The sequence below is a fragment of the Neoarius graeffei genome, chromosome 25 (genome assembly GCF_027579695.1).
Source record: "Neoarius graeffei isolate fNeoGra1 chromosome 25, fNeoGra1.pri, whole genome shotgun sequence".
NCBI classification, from domain to species: Eukaryota; Metazoa; Chordata; class Actinopteri; order Siluriformes; family Ariidae; genus Neoarius; species Neoarius graeffei.
Genome location: NC_083593.1, coordinates 21117298 through 21140845, shown reverse-complemented (window position 1 = coordinate 21140845; position 23548 = coordinate 21117298). Strand labels below are relative to the sequence as shown.

The following is a 23548-nucleotide window of genomic DNA, read 5'->3' as shown; positions in this document are numbered from 1 at the left end:
CATGGTTGGTTCTAGCTATACAGTATTTAAAAATGAATATAGACGTGCTTCTCAGAAGCAGTGAAATGAATTCATGTCCTAGACATTGTATAGCATGGAAATAAAATAATAATAATAATAAAACATTTAATGTATTATTTGGATTGATGTCCATAAACTGAGATTAGGATTGGTGTATGCATATTTGCACATCTGCAGGCAAACCCAGTCGAAGAATTCACAGCTGGCTGTAATTTTGGAGCTGTACTCAGTATCTGTCCAAATCGACTCGTTTTCTTTTCATGCTCTGAGTATTTAAAGTGACTCTCTGGGGCAAAATGAACCACAGAATACTAGAATATTTGGATAAAAGAATCTGAAACAATTATAGTATTTACATTACGATATACTGATACTGATGATGAGGCCCCCAAAAATGTTATGCTAGATTGTTTTAAACATAGTGGACTTGATGAAGTGACACAAATCTTACACCATGACCTCGTAAACCTTATGTCAAGTGCTACAACTGTGATTTTGTTCCCACAGTTTGACGCTTATTATGTATAATCTCTGAAAATCATTGAAAAGGATTGAGCTATTGTTTCAGTGGGAAATGCAACAGCATAAGTGATATTTTAGTGCAACATCAAGCATTTTATGAATCTCCCTTATTTAGTGCGTAACGATTGGGCTGAGGTGAGGGTGAACGCAGCACTGCATGCTTTAGCATAATCTAATCTACAGGTATTAGTACAGTACGATGCTCAACAGACAGACATCTGCAGGAGTCAACGCTAAGATGTGACGATCTTTTCACAATGTCTGCTTCTGTAGGCAAAGCTGAGATGCTGCAGAGCCTTCTCTCTCTCTCTGGCCTTTATTTCCAATTTACACTCCACTTTTCTCAAAGTTCAACAAACAAAAACTCTCAACCTGGCAATTTTGACTGCCCAACAATACAACCCTAATTCCAAAAAAGTTGGGTCGCTGTATAAAACGTAAATAAAAACAAAATGTGAAGATTTTCAAATCATGGAAACCCTACATTTCATTGAAAATAGTACAAAGAGAACGTATCAAATGTCGAAACTGAGAAATTTTATTGTTTTTTTTTGAAAAATATATTCTTATTTTGAATTTGATGCCAACAACACATTTCAGAAAAGGTGGGATGGGGCAACAAAAGACCAAAAAAGTTGTATAATGCTAGAAAAAACTAATTTGGTTAATTGGCAACAGGTCAGTATCATAATTGGGTATAAAAGGAGCATCCCAGAGAGGCGGAGTCTCTCAGAAGTAAAGATGGGGACGAGTTCACCGCTCTGTGAAAGACTGCGTGGGCAAACAGTGCAAAAATTTAAGAATAATGTTTCTCAATGTAAAATTGCAAAGAATTTGGGGGATCACATAATTTATGGTACATACAGTATCATTAAAAGATTCAGAGAATCTGGAGAAATTTCTGTATGCAAGAGACAAGGTTAAAAACTGACATTGGATGCCTGTGATCTTCAGGCCCTTAGGCTACACTGCATTAAAAGCAGACACATGTCTTTAGCGGAACTCACTGTATGGGCTCAGGAACACTTCAGAAAACCATCATCTTTGAAAACAGTTCATTACTGCATCCCCAAATGCAAGTTAAAACCAGATATAAACAATATCCAGAAACACCGCCACCTTCTCTGGGCCTGAGCTCCTTTACTGAGGCGAAGTGGAAAATTGTCCCGAGGTCTGACGAATCAAAAGTAAAAATGCTTTTTAGATATCATGGAAACAACAGCCGCAAGGCTAAAGAGGAGAGGGACCATCCGGGTTGTTATTAGTGCACGGTTCAAAAGCCAGCATCTGTGATAGTATGAGGGTGCATTAGTGCACATGACATGGGTGGCTTGTACATCTGGGAAGGCATCATTAATGCTGAATGATATATACACACGTTTCAGAGCAATATGCTGCCATCCAGACAAAATCTTTTTCAGGGAAGGTCTTCCTTCTTTCAGCAAGACAATTCTGAACCGCTTTCTGCACATAATAAAACTGAATGACTCTGTAGTAAGAGAGTCCAGGTGCTAAACTGGCCTGCCTGCAGTCCAGACCTGTCTCCAGTCTAAAACATTCGATCGCTTATGAAGCGTATAATACCACAAAGGAGACCCCAAAGTGTTGAGCAACTGAACTTGTATATCAAGCAAGAATGGGACAACATTTCTCTTTCAAAACTACAGTAATTGGTCTCCTCAGTTCCCAACCGTTTACAGAGTGTTTTTAAAAGTAGACAGGCTGCAACACAGTGGTAAACATGCCCCTGTTCCAACTTTTTGAAATGTGTTGCTGACATCAAATTCAAAACGAGCATATATTTTTCACAAAACAATTTCTCAGTTTCAACATTTCATATGTTGTCTTTGTACTATTTTTTCAATGAAATATAGGGTTTCCATGATTTGCAGATTATCACATTCTGTTTTTATTTACAGTTTACACAGCATCCCAACTTTTTTTGGAATTGGGGTTGTAAGTGCCCTCCTTTCATCTTATGCCTGATAAAACTACTGTAGAGTAAATAACTGTCATCAGATACGAGTTACACACTTCTGATAGCAGTAAGTCAAAAATACTCAAGTCTGTGGTGAAATGCCTTTAGACTATAAGATTCATCTTTCGAGTATACCACAAGTCCAGTTATCTTGACTAGTACTAGATATTCAAATGAAATGGATGATTAAATACCTTCACAGGGGCGGTATTCAACTTCGCATCAGTGTTTCTCGTGAATCCCTCTTGAGTAGTTCATCATTCTTGCATTTCCAGTATTGACACTTACTAAAGAGATATCTTTACATTCTCATTCAAACAAACACTTTACTTTCTCACCTTCCTCTTCGTGTTACTTCACTACCTGCAGCATAAAAAATTTGTCACAGAAGCCAATCCTTGATTCTAGTTCAAGACCTGATCCTAAGCCTGTTTCTGATCCTGGTCCTAGACTAAACCCTGATCCTTGTTCAAACCCTGGTCCATAATGTGATCCTGGTACAAACCCAACCCCAATATCAACACTGTTTGTAACCTTGATCCTGGTTCAAAACCCTGGACTCCAGGCCATATTCCATAGCCAGGTCAGATCTTGGTCTCGGGGCCTTCAGTGTCCAGAGGTTGGAAGGACTTGCGAATGCGAGCTGCCTGGGCAGCACATATATGACCAAAGGCTTTGTTATACCACTCAGGAGACTTCCCCCTAACACAACATAGAAACAAGATTATGGAATTATACACAATGCAAAACCCAGATGCAGACTGAAGGTAGGCATGGAATAAACAATGTTTCCCATGGATCTGTAATATACTTCTGGTGGGAGCTGCTGGAGAACTGAAGGTTGGGTGGAATCATGTTTCTATTCTTTTTAATATACAGCACTGTGCAAAAGTCTTAGCTCCCCAAAAGCTGATGTTGAGAAATTCTTTACACAAAGAAGGTTTTCTTGCTTTTGTAGTTTTTTTTTTTTTAACTGTTCTTACGTGTTGGGACTCTTCGGGAAAAAGAAGGTATATTCCAACATGTAGCTAATGCTAACACTAGGCCACAAATCTGCACCGTCACTCCAGTCGTTTTGAGGAATTTTGTACGGATCATAACCGTTAATAAACTAATTTCCGCGTATCTATCATTCGCTTCTTTCTGACTAAGATTATCCAAGTAATCCGGTAGTAGAGCTTTTTTAGCTGTAGTTTTCTTCAGACAACAGCAACAGACACCGGACATCTTTGCTTGGCTTCAGTATGTGAACAGTGTGTAAACAAAGTTCGCTTGTCCCCCAGGTATAGGGTAGCGACAGTCGCTAACGTAAATGTGACGGCAGTGCAAGTGGTCTATTTCAAGCTTGAGATAGTGTTGTTTAAATAATAATTTTGCTAACTTTAAACATTTATTTGTCGAAAGAAGCAAAATAACGTCAATAGAATAAGAAAATATAAAGCTTTATTCATAAAAATATCTTGAAATAGATTTTAAAATCCTATATTCTGTTGATTTATAATCTTATTATAGACAATACAAGATAAACCTGATGATATTCAAGATATTTCCACTTGTTCAGATGTTGTTTTTTTGCAGGGTAACTACATTTTTTAATGGGCTGACATATACTTGGCTGAGCACAGTGCCAATGTATTACCGACTTGTTGGAAACATTGTATACAGATTACAATTATGATAAAAATGACAAGCTTCTAGTGAAGGTCACTGGGAATAATTTGAAGTATTTAGACATTTTAGCTTCTTGTATCAGTGACAAAACATATCATTATGATCTCAGTGTTTAATTGAGAAAACAGCAAAAGAAGAGCTATCAGCTTGAAGATGCTTTCGAACCTGCAATATCACAATAATGTAACCGTCTCTACTGAAAGAGCGCTGACTCTCAGTAAAAGCACCTACTTGAGGTCCACTCTGCAGATGTGCGTCAGCCTCGACTTTCCAGACCCACAGGGCTCAAGCAGGTAGTGTGACTCTAGAACGATGCCCCGAACCCCTCCCATAGGTGCACTGTCATCATGGTCGATAGAAACTGCCACTAATGCGCACACACCCTTTGGTAGGTCTGTCTGCCACATCCTAAACAGAAGAAATATTTATGTACTTAATGCAAAATAAATTCCATTATAAACTTTCATCATGTATATAGTGTCTTGCAAAAGTATTCATCCCCCTTGGTGTTTGACCTGTTTTGTGACATTACAAGCTAGAATTAAAATGGAATTATTTTTTTTTTGGGGGGGTAGCACCATTTGATTTACACTGCCTACCATTTTAAAGGTCAAAACTGTTGTTTTATTGTGACACAAACAATAATTAAGATGAAAAAAAAAAACCTTAGAAATCTGCCGTGTGCATAGGTATTCACCTCCCCAAAGTCAATGCTTCGTAGAGCCACCTTTTACTGCAATTACAGCTACAAGTCTCTTGAGTTATGTCTTTATCAGCTAAGCACATCTAGCCACTGGGATTTTTGCCCATTCCTCAAGGCAAAACTGCTCCAACTCCTTCAAATTAGATGGGTTGCATTGGTGTGCAGCAATCTTCAAGTTATGCCACATATTCTCAATTGGATTGAGGTCTGGGCTTTGTTTAGGCCATTCCAAGACATTTAAATGTTTTCCTTTAAACCACTCCAGTGTAGCTTTACCAGAATGTTTAGGGTCATTGTCTTGCTGGAACATGAACCTTCGTCGCAGTCTCAAACCTCTGGCTGACTCGAACAGGTTTTCCTCCAGAATTGCCCTGTATTTAGTGCCATCCATCTTTCCTTCAGTCCTGACCTGCTTTCCTGTCCCTGCAGATGAAAAATATCCCCACAGCATGATGCTGCCACCACCATGCTTCACTGTAGGAATGGTGTTCTCAGGGTGTTGCGTTTGTGTGACACATGGCATTTCCCATTATGGACAGAAAGATCAATTTTTGTCTCATTTGACCAGAGAATCTTCTTCCATGGGGAGTCTGCTACATGCTGTTGGGCAAACTCCAAACATGTTTTCTTAAGCAATTACTTTTTTCTGGCCACTCTTCCATAAAGCCCCGCTCTGTGGAGTGTACGGCTTAAAGTGGTCCTATGGTCAGATACTCCCATCTCCGCTGTGGATCTCTGCAGCTCCTTCAGTGTTATCTTTGGTGTCCTTGTTTCATCTCTGATTAATGCCCTCCTTGCCCAGTCTGAGTTTTGGTGGACGGCCTTCTCTTGTCAGGTTTGTAGTGGTGCCATATTCTTTCCATTTTGCTATAATGGATTTAATGGTGTTCTCTGGGATATTCAAAGTTTGATATATATATTTTTTTATAACCTAACCCTAATCCATACTTCTCCACAACTTTGTCTCTGACCTGTTCGGAGGCTCCTTGGCTTTCACGTTGCTTGCTTAGTAGTGTAGCAGAGTCAGGGTCTTTCCAGAACAGGTTGATTTATACAGACATCATGTGACAGATCATGTGACACTTTGATTGCACACAGGTGGATCTCAATCAACCAGTGATGTGACTTATGAAGTGAATTGGTTGGACCAGCTCTTATTTAGGGGTTTCATACAAAAGGGGGTGAATACCTATGCACACTCCAGATTTCTGTTTTTTCATCTTAATTATTGTTTGTGTCACAACAAAAGAACAATGTGCACCTTTAAAGTGGTAGGCATGTTGTGTAAATCAAATGGTGCTAACCCTCCAAAACTCCATTTTCATTCCAGCTTGTAATGCAACAAAACAGGACAAACACCAAGGGGGATGAATACTTTTGCAAGACACTGTACATATCATCCATAATCTGTTGATGCACAGATACATGCACACTGCTGCTAAGTATCATCCTGCCAAGTGCAGATTTCATTGTCACCAAAATGCCTCACTCATAGATCTGTAATCTCATTGCCCTGCCCTGCCCTGCCGTACTCACCTTCAGAAACATACACACAGTTGGAAACTAATTTCTCAAAGCATAATACATTACAGACATTTAGCAGACACTCTTATCCAGAGCGACATACAACAGGAACCTGACACACCCACAGCAGTGAGCAGCCTGGGAAGCAGTTAGGGGTTAGGTGCCCTGCTCAAGAGCACTTCAGCCATTCCTGCTGGTTTAGGGAATTGAACCAGCGACCTTTTGGTTCCAAAGCTGCTTCTCTAAAATTTAGACCATGGCTTCCCTATTTAATTATATGCCTTGCTATACGTCTACAAAGATTTCTGGCTCATTCTTTGAACATGAAACAAATGCAGATTTAACTGTCATTTACAGTTTGTGAAAAGTCATCAGTAGTACTGTGTTCTAAGAGCAAGGAACGAGTAATGATTTTAAAGAAACCGTTTAAAGTCCGTTGTAGACTGTGTGATCTCAGCAGGCTTTTAAGATGATTATTGGTCACACTGTACAAGATGATCCCAATAAAATCCTGGCTGAATTCAATAAGACTGTGCGAGAACGTGTTCTCGATGTCAGCTTGTACAATGAAACTCCTCAAATGACTGAGCCACAGTTAAAGAGCATTGCAACATTCTGCTCGTGTTATCAAACAGCACAGTCCAGGCTTGTGCAGAAAATGGAGTTGCATAAACAGAAACATTATTTAATCACATGGTATTGCCAATACTGTATTTGTGGCTGTCCTGTGAGTTTCGTATAATTCTAAGCTGCTCTTCTATGGGTGACTTTTAGATTCTTTGTCCTTGCTGTTGGTTGTCTTTGGATGCAGAGGCAATAAATGAGGTCAGCTCAGTCAGTAGGTCATATCATGTGTCCCAGGCCTATCAACTCAAGTCATCCATCCATTATCTGTAGCCGCTTATCCTGTGCAGGGTCGCAGGCAAGCTGGAGCCTATCCCAGCTGACTACGGGCGAGAGGCGGGGTACACCCTGGACAAGTCACCAGGTCATCGCAGGGCTGACACATAGAGACAAACAACCATTCACACTCACATTCACACCTACGGTCAATTTAGAGCCACCAATTAGCCTAACCTGCATGTCTTTGGACTGTGGGGGAACCTGGAGCACCCGGAGGAAACCCACGCAGACACGGGAAGAACACGCAAACTCCACACAAAAAAGCCCCCATCGGCCGTTGGGCTCGAACCCAGAACCTTCTTGCTGTGAGGTGGCAGTGCTAACCACTACACCACCGTGCCATTTAACTCAAGTCAATACAACTCAACTCTGGACAAACAAATTCTTTTACGATATGCAATTTCTGTCTGCAGTCAGTCAAAAAAAAAAAAAACAGCTGAAGAAATTAAACTATAAATGGTTTTTCATAAATGATGCATGTATAGTAGGCAAAATGAAAATGCATCATGCTGCAGAGAAATACAGGTCTAGAGATGCCTGTGCAGCAAAACATATCTCCATATCTGAGGTATAAACATACCTGAGTACCACAAAGTCCCTGCTGGGGTGAGGGGCCATGCTGTTGAGAGCATACTGATACACTTCAGTCTGCTTGTCCAGTGTTTCCAGAACTTTCCACTGTAGGAGGTCGCTGTCCCACAGGTGGTGCTCTCGCAGAACCCGGTTAAGCAGCACAGATGGTGGAGCCTCCACTTCAACTGAGATGCGCCACCGCCGCAGTGGAGTTCCATCACCCACCTGAGAGACAGGAGGAGACGTCAGTGTCCCTTTATCAGCTTCACTTAATGGGTGTGCTTAGTAGTGTTGTAGTCAAGACCACCTAAACCGAGACCAAGTCATGACCAATCAGAGTGTATCGAGCTCAAGACAAGACCAAGACTTTGAGGGTTGGAGATCAAGTCAAGACCAAGGCAGGGCGAGACCAAGTCAAGGCCAGAACCAGACCAGGGTGTGTGAAGGGGGTGGGGGAGGGGTGACAGCCGTTAACAGGAAGAAAATTTTCAAATTAGCAATGAGTCACATTATTGATGGCATTTGAAACAGGAAATTTTACATCCATTCGCAGTAATTATGTAAACAAATAAATTAGACAATGCATCGGCAATTTAGTGAAATCCTTTCTTGACCTGTCTCGAAATAAAATCCTGAGTCTCTATGTCTGAGACCGAGACAAGGTCGAGTAAAAATACAGTAGATTCCAAGATGAAACGGAGACCTTCAAAAAGTGGTCTCAAGACCAGTCGTACAACACTTTATGCTTTAGAAATCTCATCTCATCATCTGTAGCCGCTTTATTCTTCTACAGGGTCACAGGCAAGCTGGAGCCTATCCCAGCTGACTACGGGTGAAAGGCGGGGTACACCCTGGACAAGTCGCCAGGTCATCACAGGGCTGACACATAGACACAGACAACCATTCACACTCACGGTCAATTTAGAGTCACCAGTTAACCTAACCTGCATGTCTTTGGACTGTGGGGGAAACCGGAGCACCCGGAGGAAACCCACGCGGACATGGGGAGAACATGCAAACTCCACACAGAAGGGCCCTCGCCGGCCCCGGGGCTCGAACCCAGGACCTTCTTGCTGTGAGGCGACAGCGCTAACCACTACACCACCGTGCCTCCTTGCTTTAGAAATTTCTAAGCATAATATAAGCATCATTATAAGAATTGATTATGATTGATCAGAAGATGTTGATTAATTTTCTTTAGTGTAAATACACAGCATGCCGGTTTTGAAGTTTGAAATAAATAATCTTTTAAATACAATTTTTTAAAAAATAAATCACTTGTATATTTATACTAAAACAATTATCCGCCTCAGGCTCAGTGAAAATCGGTGAATAATAACCTTCACTTCGTCTCGGTTATTATTCACTGATATTCGCTTCGCCTTCGGTGAATATTAGCATTTCTCACATAACTATAAGAGCAGGACAGTAGCTGTGGTGCAAGAGAACTCAGATTTATATTAATGAATGAAGTATTATTTCTATGGTAACAACTTACACCAGGATTTGTATGGAGGACGCTCCACATACTCCAGGATGTCGCGATTTGCAAATTCAACCAATCCCCGCGAATTCAGGGCGGTGTTGCAATTATATCCAATCACCGCAACTTTCCCGCAAATTTGACCAATCGTTGGCGTTGTCTTGAGGTGACGTCGACAAACTACCTTCCGCCTTACTTCCGTGTATACGTTCAAGAGAAGCAGCATGTGCGAGTCAGTGTTTATATAGGCTTAAATTCTGTTACTGAAAGTGTGTTATGTTTACAGTGAAGGACTGTGCGCACTTTACATTATTTTTTACTTAATACAAGAAATTAATGGATGCCAACATTTTTGCCAAAATGGTATTTTATTTTCCATTGTTTAGGTAGCTTCAGCATCATACTGTGAGATTCTGTTCAAATAGTTTTTTTTCTTCTATGAAGCCTGAGCCATTTATTTTATTAGTTTATAATTATTGTTTAATTTAGTCTTCAGGAGAGACTGCCTGCACACAGTACTAGTATTAATAGTTTTTTTTTTCTTACATGAAAGCTGAGGCATTTATATTATATTTTAAGGTAACTTCATGTTGTGCTGTGAGGTTCTATGCACTTTAACTTTTGAACCAACAGGTGCATTTGGATAAGTAAAGCCTATTTTTCTGCATTTTTGTAGTCCTGGTAATCTTTTATATTGGTAAAGTTGTTTATAGGACCATTTCTCAGTGTCTTTTTAATCAATAGTTTTTCAGTAATAACTTAATATTTAACATATCACTCAATTTTAATCACAAAAAGAGAAAATCGCAACAATTTCTCGCAACTATGTAATCGCAATGTAATCGCAACAAAAACCTAAAAAAACACCGCAACTTTCATCGCAATTTTTTTGGGGAAACCCCCCCGCAACATCAGACATTTTAGCCCGCAACAATCACAGAAAAGGCCCGCGGAATCCTGGGGGGACTGCACATAAGTGGATTTTAAAAACATACTGTATAATTGAAGTTTTCTGAGATGAGATGCTTATTAATCATTTATAGACGACGCCTCCAGTGTCAGTGATTTGTAATAGTCAGACATCGAGCTGTAACTTTATGTTTTCTCACACGGAAAAGTCTTCAGGATTTTGTGCTTTTGCGTTTTCTCTGTAAGAAGAAAACCTGCTTTTTTTGCCTTATTCATTTTTAGAGACAGGGAAAAAAGAGAAGCTGGTCAGGGAACAACTGCATATAGCTCTTGTAACATACACTACCGTTCAAAAGTTTGGGGTCACCCAGACAATTTTGTGTTTTCCATGAAAAGTCACACTTTTATTTACCACCATAAGTTGTAAAATGAATAGAAAATATAGTCAAGACATTTTTCTGGCCATTTTGAGCATTTAATCGACCCCACAAATGTGATGCTCCAGAAACTCAATCTGCTCAAAGGAAGGTCAGTTTTATAGCTTCTCTAAAGAGCTCAACTGTTTTCAGCTGTACTAACATGATTGTACAAGGGTTTTCTAATCATCCATTAGCCTTCTGAGGCAATGAGCAAACACATTGTACCATTAGAACACTGGAGTGATAGTTGCTGGAAATGGGCCTCTATACACCTATGGAGATATTGCACCAAAAACCAGACATTTGCAGCTAGAATAGTCATTTACCACATTAGCAATGTATAGAGTGGATTTCTGATTAGTTTAAAGTGATCTTCATTGAAAAGAACAGTGCTTTTCTTTCAAAAATAAGGACATTTCAAAGTGACCCCAAACTTTTGAACGGTAGTGTAAGTCATAACAGGAACTAAACTGTTTTGCATACACTCACCGGCCACTTTATTAGGAACACCCATACACCTGCTGCTCGATGCCGTTATCTAATCAGCCGATCCAGCGACAGCAGCACAATGCACAAAACCATGCAGATACAAATCAAGAGCTTCAGTTAATGTTCACTTCAAGCATCAGAATGGGGAAAAAATTGTGATCTCAAAGTGTGACTTTCTTTCACTGTGGCATGGGCGTCGGTTTGAGCCAGATGGACTGGTTTGGGTATTTCAGAAACTGTTGATCTCCTGAGGCTTTCACACACAACAGTCTTTAGAGTTTACACAGAATGGTGTGAAAAACAAAAAAAACATCGAGTGAGCGACAGCTCTGTGGGTGGAAATAAATGACCAGATTGGTTCGAGCTGCCAGGAAAGATATAGAAGAAGAAAAAGCTTTTATTTGTCACATGCACACTCAAGCACACAGAGAAAAAATTCATCCTCTGCATTGATCTGAACCAGTGAACACACGCACACACCCCCAGAGCAGTGGGCAGCCATACTACAGCGCCCAGGGAGCAGTTGGGGGTTAGGTACCTTGCTCAAAGGCACTTCAGCCCAAGTCCATCCATCCATCCATCCATCCATCCATCCATCCATTATCTGTAGCCGCTTTATCCTGTTCTACAGGGTCGCAGGCAAGCTGGAGCCTATCCCAGCTGACTATAGGCGAGAGGCGGGGTACACCCTGGACAAGTCACCAGGTCATCGCAGGGCTGACACATAGACACTGGCAACCATTCACACTCACATTCACACCTACGCTCAATTTAGAGTCAACAGTTAACCTAACCTGCATGTCTTTGGACTGTGGGGGAAACCGGAGCACCCGGAGGAAACCCACACAGACACGGGGAGAACATGCAAACTCCACACAGAAAGACCCCCGTTGGCCACGGGGCTCGAACCCGGACCTTCTTGCTGTGAGGCGACAGTGCTAACCACTACACCACTGTGCCGTCCACTCGGCACGGTGCTATAGCAACTCCTAGCAACTCTTTACAACCATGGTGAGCAGAAAAACATCTCAGCATGCAAAAGCAGCAGACCACATTGGGTTCCAGTCTTGCCAGCCAAGAACAGGAACCTCAGAATCAAGAGCAAGTTCCTACTAAAATGGCCGGTGAGTGTATTTTTAAATATAAATGAAGAAAACACATGATGTGTCATTCTTTATTTAATAAAATCTGTTACCGAATTGCTGTGGTATAAGAGAAATAAAATATTTTATTGGAAAATGAATCAAGTTGAGGGTGGCGACAGCCTGATGCGAAGCATCGCAACACCACATGGATGATGATTGTCCTATACGTGCACTCCTGTGTCTTTTATTTCTTACACATGATCATATAAAACTGAACTGTAATTAGTAAAAACACAGCAAGTAGTAGTGAGTGGTACAACTATTCTGCTATACATTCAAAAGAGGTAACAGATGATCTAGATGAAGTGGAGAACATTAATATTAGTGTTGCGTGTAATGTAAGTGCTCTTACCTTTTTGAATGCGAGCTCCACGCTGTCGATGGTCGGTTGGCTCACCCAGTACTTGGCCTTGTCTCTGGCCTCTTTTAGCAGGTTCTGGATCAGTCCCTCCATGTGGCAGCGATAAGAGCCTTCCTCCTCCTCCTCTTCCTCCTCCTCTTCTTCAACATGCAGCTGTAGCTGTTTGCACAGGTCGTCTAGAGGGGGCGCTAGTACCTCAGCCTCCATGTACGAGTTCCTTGACTGAGCAATCATCTCCTGAGGGACCTGTAGAGAACAACAAAGATGTGATTCATATCCTGTGAGGAGGAAGCTTACTTTCTACTGTCAGCTGAACCTCAGTGTAACATATGAACATTACATCCTGTCTCTTACAATTTCAATTTTATATACGCCTTAAACACATTGTGATCAAACTATAGGAATCATACTTGAAATTTCATAATGCCTCTTTAAATGAAACGGAAAATTTTCAGACTCCGTGTTCTAGGTTTACTTGCTTAATGTAACACGATCAAAACACAAGCTTACGAAACTTGTTGGCAAAATGACCTTTGTGAATTTTAATGTCCGAAAAGAGGTCGGAAATGAATGCCATACTTTATTTTAACATTTTAAATTATGTATCATTTTTAATTAGATTTCAATACTGTGTGAATAATAATAGTGGTTTCCGGAGATTTTTTTTTCTTTCTTTCTTAGAGACATACAGTACCACTCAAAAGTCTGGACACGCCTTCTAATTCAATGTTTTTTCTTTATTTTTATGAAATAAAAAACACAATGTCTTAAAGTACATTACATTACATAAATGGCATTTAGCAGACACTCTTCTCCAGAGCGACATACAACATACCCAGAGCAGCTTGGGGAGTAGTTGGGGGTTCAGTGCCCTGCTCAAAGGCACTTCAGCCATTTCGGTGGTCTAGGGAATTGAACTAATAATCGTTTGGCCCCGAAGCTGCTTCTCTAACCTTTAGGACATGGCTTCCCTAATATTTAACAGTTATTCCATGAAATCGAGTCGTACATGAGCTGAGAGCCGACGTCGGCTATAAGCCATGTACGACGAGCTCGAGTGGAATAATTGTTTTATTATACCCACACTCACTGGATTTTGAGAAACAGAGCATTTTTATTTTTTGCAAATTTGCTAAATAAAAACTTTAGACAAAACGTCAGACAAAATAATTTCCACTTAGAATGTAAAAAAACGGTGAAATGATGGTAGCAATTTGTGAAAAATGCAATAATAATAATTCTTGAAAAACAAACAAAAAAAAAAGATACGTTCTTACCATCAAATACTTTTATTCCATATTTTGTTGCTTTTTTTGTATGTTTTGGAGTTTTGTTTTCAAATAGTTTTTCTTTTGTCCTTAGTTGGTACAGCAACACACTCCGCCATTTTGTTTTTCTCTACTCATGGTATATGAGTGGATAGCCTAGTAGTAGAGTAGCCAATCAGAGTGCGCAATTGCTCACATCCAGTGAATGTGGATAGAATAAATATATAATTATATGCCTTGCTATACGTCTACAAAGATTTCTGGCTCATTCTTTGAACATGAAACAAATGCAGATTTTACTGTCATTTACAGTTTGTGAAAAGTCATCAGTAGTACTGTGTTCTAAGAGCAAGGAACGAGGAATGATTTTAGAGAAACCATTTCAAGTCCGTTGTAGACTGTGTGATCTCAGCAGGCTTTTAAGATGATTATTGGTCACACTGTACAAGATGATCCCAATAAAATCCTGGCTGAATTCAATAAGACTGTGCGAGAACGTGTTCTCGATGTCAGATTGTACAATGAAGCTCCTCGAATGACTGAGCCACAGTTAAAGAGCATTGCAACGTTCTGCTCGTGTTATCAAACAGCGCAGTCCAGGCTTGTGCAGAAAATGGAGTCGCATAAACAAACATTATTAAATCATACAGTATCGACAATACTGTATTTGTAGCTGTCCTGTGAGTATTGATGAATGTCGTTTCTCTTTACTTAGTTGTTCAGTTCTTGACATAATATGAATTACTACAGTTGTAGAATAGGGCTATTTACTGTATTTTTATTATTTACTATTTACTGTTTGATCTCAAATGCATTAAGAAGGCAAGAAATTGCACTAATTAACTTTTGACGAGGCTTAACTGAAAAGCGTTCTAGGTGACTACTAGTTAAGATAGTATACAAAGTGTCAACGTAAACGGCGGCTACTAAAATATGAAACATATTTTGTTTTGTTAACACTTTTTTGTTTACCACATAATTCCATATATGTTCCAGATGTTATTGCATAGTTTTTATGTCTTCAGTGTTGTTCTACAACGCAGAAAATAGTCAAAACACAGAAAAACCTATGAATGAGTAGGGGTGTACAAACTTTTGACCGGTACTGTAATTTTGTCCTATAATTTCTGCAATTCATACACAGTGTATAAAGCTACTACTAGTGATTTTTTTGTCAGTAGCAGTAAAATATTTGTCTATTATGCTGTCAGAATTGGATAGCACGACTTGTTGAGAATAATAATAATTTAAAAAAATCCTCCGTTGTCTCGATGATGGTCTTGCACTTTGTTTGAAGAGATGAGTCTAACCTCAAAGAGCTGGTTGCACTCAGTGATCATGTGTGCAAGCCCCTGTGTGGCAGCGAGATTCTCATTAAGATCCTTTTGGTCAGGACGTCCTGTGGCATACTTCCGCTGGATTGACCTGTGAAAAAGAAGTTATTTCATCCTGCAATAAAATAACTATTGGAGCATTCTCATCTTGTTAATGAAGATAAACTGTAAAGATAAATTCAGAGATGTTATAGTGAGAATTAGATACTGCTCTAGTTCTTCACCCTGTCTGCTGAAGCTAACTTGTCCTCCTAACACTCCAGTAATGAGTATACAATCACCGGCCACTTTAATAGGAACTTGTTCTTGATTCTAAGGTTCCTGTTCTTGGCTGCAGGACTGGAACCCAATGTTGCATGCTGAGATGCTTTTCTGCTCACCACGGTTGTAAAGAGTTGCTATGAGTTGTTGGCAGCTCGAACCAATCTGGCCATTTTTCTCTGACCTTTATTATCAACAAGGCATTTGTTTTCACCCACAGAACTGTCACTCACTTGATGTTTTTTGTTTTTCACACCAATCTGTGTAAACTCTAGAGACTGCTGTGTGTGAAAACCCCAGGAGATCAGCCGTTTCTGAAATACTCAAACCAGTCCATCTGGCTCAAACCAACACCCGTGCCACAGTGAAAGTCACACTCTGAGATGACAATTTTCCCATTCTGATGTTTGACGTGAAGATTAACTGAAGCTCTTGATTTGCATCCGCATGATTTTATGCATTGTGCTTCTGTTAAGGGATTGGCTGATTAGATAATGGCATCAAACAGCATGCGTACGGGTATTCCTAATAAAGTGGCCAGCAAGTGTAGTTAGTTTCCTCAGGCTCCAAATAATAATCATACGCTCGAGGCTATATACAGAAAGAGACAGAGAAAGTAGTATGCATGCCTGATACCTTGGTGAAAGGTTGTCTTTCTTCATAATGTTCAGATGAAAGAGAGATGGCGCGAGGCACACAGCCAGGTTCATCGGGGTCATCTGGTTCTCCTCTACAGAAGAAGTGACATCACTCAGGAAACAGAGCAGGGTCTGCAGCACTTCGCGGTTCTCATCTGCCATTAGCATAATGGCAGCTTGCACTGCCTGAAAGCGCTGCTCTTTGGGGACGTCTAAAGCAAAGGGCAATGAAAGAAACAGAAGGAGATCTGTGGCATGCTTTCGGATGCGTCTTATGTTATGCGTGTGTGGGTCATTTTTAAACAAACTTACACTGATATATATGGAGGAAGGTCTCTCCGAGTTTGCTGGTGAGCAGTGGCTCAGGAAGGTCTCGGAAAAACTGCTTCACCATGTCGGCTACATCATATGCGCACTGATCCTCATAGTCTACACTCTCTGGAGAACTCTCACACATCTGTCTCAGAGTCTGGATCCGAGACTTCACCCCAGACTTACGGAATAGCCCCACCTGAGGACAGAAAAGCCTTGAAAATGAGTACACTTTATCCTCGGACTTCTCGATCCATATTGCAGAATAGCATTAAAGTACTTGACATGCTGTACCTGGTCGAGGCATTGCCTCCGGAGGTAGCGTAGTGCTAGCTGCAGGCAGAAAGGTAGAGGCTGGCCGTAGCGTTGCACATGGACAAGCAGAGGCACTCCATACACACTCTTATCCCTGTACTCTGGTCCCTTCATCCGCTTCATGAACTTTGGCACTGACCTAAGAGAGCAGAAGGGTAGGTGTGTAGATTATTAAACTAGTGTCCCCTGGATCCTTTTACACTAGACTACTTTTTAAGATAGCAGTCTACTGGCTTGGATTTAAGAAGGGGGGCACACCTGCGCCCCCCACCCCCCGGCCAAAAAAATAGTTTTAGTATTGCAGATACCTAGATATGCCTAACGTTTTTCATTTAATTAATAAGGCTTAAAAAATAAACAAAATAAATCATGATGTGGGATTGAGCTGAAGAGTTTATGGTATAAATTTACATTTAATAGTAGGTCCTAGCCCCTGTGATGACCTGGCGACTTGTCCAGGGTGTACCCCGCCTTTCGCCCGTAGTCAGCTGGGATAGGCTCCAGCTTGCCTGCGACCCTGTAGAAGGATAAAGCGGCTAGAGATAATGAATGAATGAATGAATGAATGAATGAATAATAAGGCTTAAAAAAATAAACAAAATAAATCATGATGTGGGATTGAGCTGAAGAGTTTATGGTATAAATTTACATTTAATAGTAGGTCCTAGCCCCTGTGATGACCTGGCGACTTGTCCAGGGTGTACCCCGCCTTTCGCCCATAGTCAGCTGGGATAGGCTCCAGCTTGCCTGCGACCCTGTAGAAGGATAAAGCGGCTAGAGATAATGAGATGAGATGAAATCATGATGTGGGATTGAGCTGAAGAGTTTATGGTATAAATTTACATTTAATAGTAGGTCCTAGCCCCTGTGATGACCTGGCGACTTGTCCAGGGTGTACCCCGCCTTTCGCCCGTAGTCAGCTGGGATAGGCTCAAGCTTGCCTGCGACCCTGTAGGACAGGATAAAGCAGCTAGAGATAATGAGATGAGATGAGTAGGTCCTAGCTTAGGTTTTTTGGCTCGTGACACGAATGCAGTGAAAAGCAAGCTAGGCGATTCCTGTTGGATTTTAACACGGCGCAGGAACTTCGTTTTACACATGGAATAATGTTATGCTGGAATGCAATGTTTTCCTTTCTCCAAACATAACGCTTCTCATTTAAACCAAAAAGTTCTATTTTGGTCTCATCCATCCACAAAACAGTTTTCCAATAGCCTTCTGGCTTGTCCATGTGATCTTTAGCAAACTGCAGACGAGTAGCAATATTCTTTTTGGAGAGCAGTGGCTTTCTCCTTGCAACCCTGCCATGCACACCATTTTTGTTCAGTGTTCTCCTGATGGTGGACTCATGAACCTTAACATTAGCCAATGTGAGAGAGGCCTTCAGTTGCTTAGAAGTTACCCTGGGGTCCTTTGTGACCTCGCCGGCTATTACATGCCTTGCTCTTGGAGTGATCTTTGTTGGTCAACCACTCCTGGGGAGGGTAACAATGGTCTTGAATTTCCTCCATTTGTACACAATCTGTCTGACTGTGGATTGGTGGAGTCCAAACTCTTTAGAGATGGTTTTGTAACCTTTTCCAGCCTGATGAGCATCAATAACACTTTTTCTGAGGTCCTCAGAAATCTCCTTTGTTCGTGCCATGATACACTTCCACAAACATGTGTTGTGAAGATCAGACTTTGATAGATCCCTGTTCTTTAAATAAAACAGGGTGCCCACTCACACCTGATTGACATCCCATTGATTGAAAACACCTAACTCTAATTTCACCTTCAAATTAACTGCTAATCCTAGAGGTTCACATACTTTTGCCACTCACAGATATGTCATATTGGATCATTTTCCTCAATAAATAAATGACCAAGTATAATATTTTTGTCTCATTTGTTTAACTGGGTTCTCTTTATCTACTTTTAGGACTTGTGTGAAAATCTGATGATGTTTTAGGTCATATTTATGCAGAAATATAGAAAATTCTAAAGGGTTCACAAACTTTCAAGCACCACTTTAGACATGCAACTCTTGCAGTCTTTGTTTATAGTTATTTTGGTATTAAGCTCTGTCTTAAGTGGCCACTTGCATTCCCTCAGTTTACCCGGGTATATTCACTTATGTACATTGAATGTCCTGAGCAGGAGCTCAGATTGCAGTTGCTAAAATAGTAATAAATTATTGATATAATGTGTTTTGTGGTCAGTGTACTACACTGTAGTGTGTCATGTGGTAATGCATTATATGACAATGCAACGTTCATAAATATTACCATATATCAGTTGTAATTATGTTCTACGCATGTACCTGCAACTCTGCCAATATCATTTTCGGAAAGTTCCTACTTTTAAAACATTTTTGATATGGTAATTTTCTTGAAGAGATTTCATTTCCAAAATGTCTCTGACAGCTCAAAATTCATCTCCGGGCATTTTAAAAACTGCAGAGCTTCCAGGGGCCTCTGGCGGCCCCCGGACTTACAGATAACTAAGAAGTGTCATTTCAGTCACTTTTATTCCAACTCTCTCCAGAGCTTTGTCTTTCCCTTGCACACATGTTCTCTTCTATTCCTCTATCATCCACACAGCATACAGAGACTGAGGCTGTTCTGAGCAGTTCTGATGTTTCGTCTTGATATGGCCTGATAATGAGGTATAAGTAACCCCCAAAGAGTAGCACACTCACAGAAAACCTGTCCTTGCACACAGTCACTTGCTCAGAAGTGTAGGGTATATTTAAAAAAAATGCCACAGGTCGAACTGTTTCCACTCAGGAAACTTTGTGACTAAATTACTATGGCTAACTCTGGACTCTCAGAGTTTGTCTGGTCTGGAGTTTTAGTTCTAGTTGTCATACGGAGTAGGGTAGGTGTATTTATAAAATGAGAAATGTTTCACTGGAAAATATGATCATAGTGCTCTTGTACTGTTTATACATTTGAACATGCTGCCAATAACCATTCTTATTAAACCATCTATCATAAAATAAAGCTCAGGTGACATTTCCAATTACATTGATGTCATTTGGTAGATGCTCCCCAGAGAAGTGCTTTGGGTACTTAGAAAACGTCCTTTCTATTTCAGATTGTCTAGGGATAACAACAAGCAAAGACGCTGCCAGTAAAATAAGCCAGTGCTTATTCAATCAATAGATTATATGCACAGATTACTATAGTGCTTGATTCAGGATTTTTTTAGGTCCTAATTTAAGGAATGGGTCTTCAGTGTGCATTAAGATAGCAAGGATCAGACATCCATCCATCCATTATCCGCAACCGCTTATCCTGTGCAGGGTTGTGGGCAAGCTGGAGCCTATCCCAGCTGACTATGGGGGAGAGGTGGGGTACACCCTGGACAAGTCGCCAGGTCATCGCAGGGCTGACACATAGAGACAAACAACCATTCACACCTACGTTCAATTTAGAGTCACCAATTAGCCTAACCTGCATGTAATTGGACTGTGGGAGAAACTGGCACACCCGGAGGAAACCCATGCAGACAAGAGGAGAACATGCAAACGCCACACAGAAAGGCCCTTGCCGGCCGGTGGGCTCGAACCCAGGACCTTCTTGCTGTGAGGTGACAGTGCTAACCACTACACCGCCATGCTGTCCAAGGGACAGACAGGAGATGTTTATTACATCACCACCTGGGCAGCAGTAAAAAAGGAGAATGGCTCAAAAGGCCTGGGATCCAGTACATGACTTGTCCAATGCAATCGGACAAGATTTGATCTTGGCTTTGTAGGCAAGCATCAGGATTTCAAATCAAATGCGGACAACTACTGGGATCCAGTGGAGGAATGCAACAGTAGAGGGACATGGGTGAACGTAAGAGGGCAGAAGATTGGTAGGGTAGCTGCAATGTGGATTGCCAGGACAGAAGTCAAGCCAGGTTTGGTGTAATATGTTCCTTCTTGCATGTACCTGTTAGAACCTGAGCTACAGTGATCTGAAAAGGATACAGATTAGCATTGTGGGACCACAGTGGAGAGTCAGCCTAACACAGATGTGCATCCTCTACGTGTCATCCAATACAATGACCTTTCAAGGTAGGATGCAAAGCACAATCACGCTGAGTGATCCAAACTTTGGCAAGGATTTAAATGAGGACATTGTGGTTAATGATGATGTCCATGCTGTGGGAAAGGTCAAAAAAGATTAGAGCTGATGACTGTTTGACTGATCTAGAAGTATGGAGCTTCACGTAACCATGCCAAGATGACAGTGTGTTTAGCATGTGCCAGAACCTGCCGTTGCTTCTGGGTGAGAAAAAGAGACACTGAGTGACTCACACTGAGCGGTCTAAGTGGTTTTCAGTCATGAGAGTATGACCTCATGTTATGCAACAATTTTTGGCGAATGTGGTGAATGGAATGTGGGAAGAAAAAAAAAAACTTCAAAGTGAATTAATAAAGCAGGGGGAAATAATATAAATTATGTGTTATTTTCAGGGCTTTGAACCAGAATTTTTTTCCTATTGGTTCGTTCCAAACAGAAACGGAATTTTAATGTTTCCGGTTTTGGGTTCCACCATTAAATAGACGTTCCCGAACCGGTTAGAACAAAAAAATTTCGTTCCCGGAACGGTTAATTACGTTCCCTGTCAGCGGTTTAACAAATGGCTATAAAGTTATGTCTCTGTCTCATCCAGCTTAAGCCAAATGTAGGCTAATTCTATTACAGCCTTCATTAAATAAGACAAGAAATAATTCAAAACAATTATTATTTCAAATGTTGGCGATTTGGATTCTCAGTATGTCTTCCCATCTACACAAACAGAAAAAGTGCCAAAAATGAAAGATAATTCGTTTAGTGTGTTACCAAAGGCTAGTCAGGCCCTATAGAGGGCTACCGCATGACGCCACCGCGCCGCGAGATTTTATTAGGCGCCATATTGGAAGACCAAGTACACATCTATGCAAGTACATACATTCATAACAAACTACACCTGAAATGTAGCCAGGGCTGGTTCTGCCCTAATCTGGACCCGGGTGCAACATCGCGCAACCCCCCCCCCCCCCCCCAAAAAAAACCCACCAGTCTAAATCAGGACAACCATCACATAACTATAAACATTTTAGATCAACTATTTTAACTAAATGGGCTATAATAAATAAGCCTGCAGGCAGCCACGGCGGGCTGCCTCAGAAAAGTAACCATTCAATGACAACTGAAAGCCTGCAGCCACGGCGGGCTGCCTCAGAAAAGTAACCATTTGTCCTACCTTAAAACTCGTTTTGCATTTTCTGCCTCCTTTTTTGTATTTTCAACCCTCCGTTTATTTTCTTTCCTTTTCTGAAAACCCGATTTGTGTCCAGACATTTTGTTCTGCTACCAACGAACTAACTCGTCAGGTCTCGTCTCTCGAGTCCGCGATGATTCCCGTGGGAAGGGCAACAACTGATACATTTTTACAAACAGCCAATAGGGAGGTTGCATCGTTCAGGCTCTTCTTTGCTCAGACACTCAGTAATGGAGACGTGATAGTAGTCCACCTTCCTGCTCTCTCCATTCAGTCAGCGAACGTCACACAGGAAGTGAACCCCAGCGGGTCATAAACTTGCGCAGGAGAAGAATGACTTTTTTATTTGTAGGCTACGGAAACTTTGAGGAACGAAATAAAAACCGGTATTAACCGGTTACCATTATTTTTAATAAGCGTTTCTGTTCCGGAACATAAAAAATAATAAAGTTTCTGGTTTCGTTTCTGTTCCATGTGAAATAGAAAAAGTTCCCGGTTTTCGTTCCTTGAACCGGTTCAAAGCCCTGGTTATTTTATTATCAAGCACAAAGTTATCGATAAATTATGGTGTCTGGATCCCGAAAAAAGGCAGCCTTGCCCCAAGGCTAATCTCGCATGACATCACACATGGAACCTCGATTATCTGGGTCATTTCCATTCATCTGACTCCGTGCTTGTTTACTCACTGAAATTGGATATTGTTGATGGAATCTTACAAAAATAAAAATCGGAAAGCGCCGAGTTGTGTTTGGATGTTCAAATCCATAAACAACAGGACATTCAGTTCATGAATTTCCAAGAAATGACACTAATCTAAAGTGACTGTAAGTGAAGTTTATGCAAACGAAGCGGGCAGATTTCGTGTCGCCACCAGAGAAGAGTCAAGTGGGAACTTACAGTGCTCAGCGTAAATGAGTCCACCCCCTTTGAAAAGTAACATTTTAAACAATATCTCAATGAACACAAGCAATTTCCAAAATGTTGACAAGACAAAGTTTAATATAGCATCTGTTTAACTTATAACGTGAAAGTAAAGTTAATAATATAAACTTAGATTACACATTTTTCAGTTTTACTCAAATTAGGGTGGTGCAAAAATGAGTACGCCCCACAACAAAAACTACTACATCTAGTACTTTGTATGGCCTCCATGATTTTTAATGACAGCACCAAGTCTGCTAGGCATGGAATGAACAAGTTGGCGACATTTTGCAACATCAATCTTTTTCCATTCTTCAACAATGACCTCTTTTAGTGACTGGATGCTGGATGGAGAGTGATGCTCAATTTGTCTCTTCAGAATTCCCCAAAGAAAATAATTTCTTTACACCACAAAGGTGAAGGCTACAAGTAGATCAGCAAAGCTTTACTTATCAGTCAGAATACTGTAGCAAAAGTGGGACAAAAATGTAAGAAAGATGGAACTGCAACCGTCTCACAGAGATGCCCAGGTCATCCACGGAAGTTAACACCTCGACAGG

At 40.8% G+C, this 23548-nt stretch overlaps 1 protein-coding gene across 5 annotated transcripts in view; it reads right to left on the bottom strand.

Annotated features, from left to right (window-relative positions):
• Window positions 1-2429: 2429 nt before the first annotated feature.
• stard13a (StAR related lipid transfer domain containing 13a) overlaps window positions 2430-23548 on the bottom strand; it is a 113449-nt gene continuing 92330 nt past the window's right edge. For all 5 annotated transcript variants that reach the window (XM_060908781.1, XM_060908780.1, XM_060908782.1 and 2 more), the window contains 8 exons: window positions 16809-16968; window positions 16515-16713; window positions 16201-16414; window positions 15280-15394; window positions 12693-12947; window positions 7903-8120; window positions 4424-4600; window positions 2430-3223 (listed from right to left, as the gene is read on the bottom strand). In XM_060908781.1, coding sequence (XP_060764764.1) covers window positions 3106-3223; window positions 4424-4600; window positions 7903-8120; window positions 12693-12947; window positions 15280-15394; window positions 16201-16414; window positions 16515-16713; window positions 16809-16968 — 1456 coding nt within the window. In that variant the 3' untranslated portion in view covers window positions 2430-3105. The remainder of the gene's footprint in view (window positions 3224-4423; window positions 4601-7902; window positions 8121-12692; window positions 12948-15279; window positions 15395-16200; window positions 16415-16514; window positions 16714-16808; window positions 16969-23548) is intronic.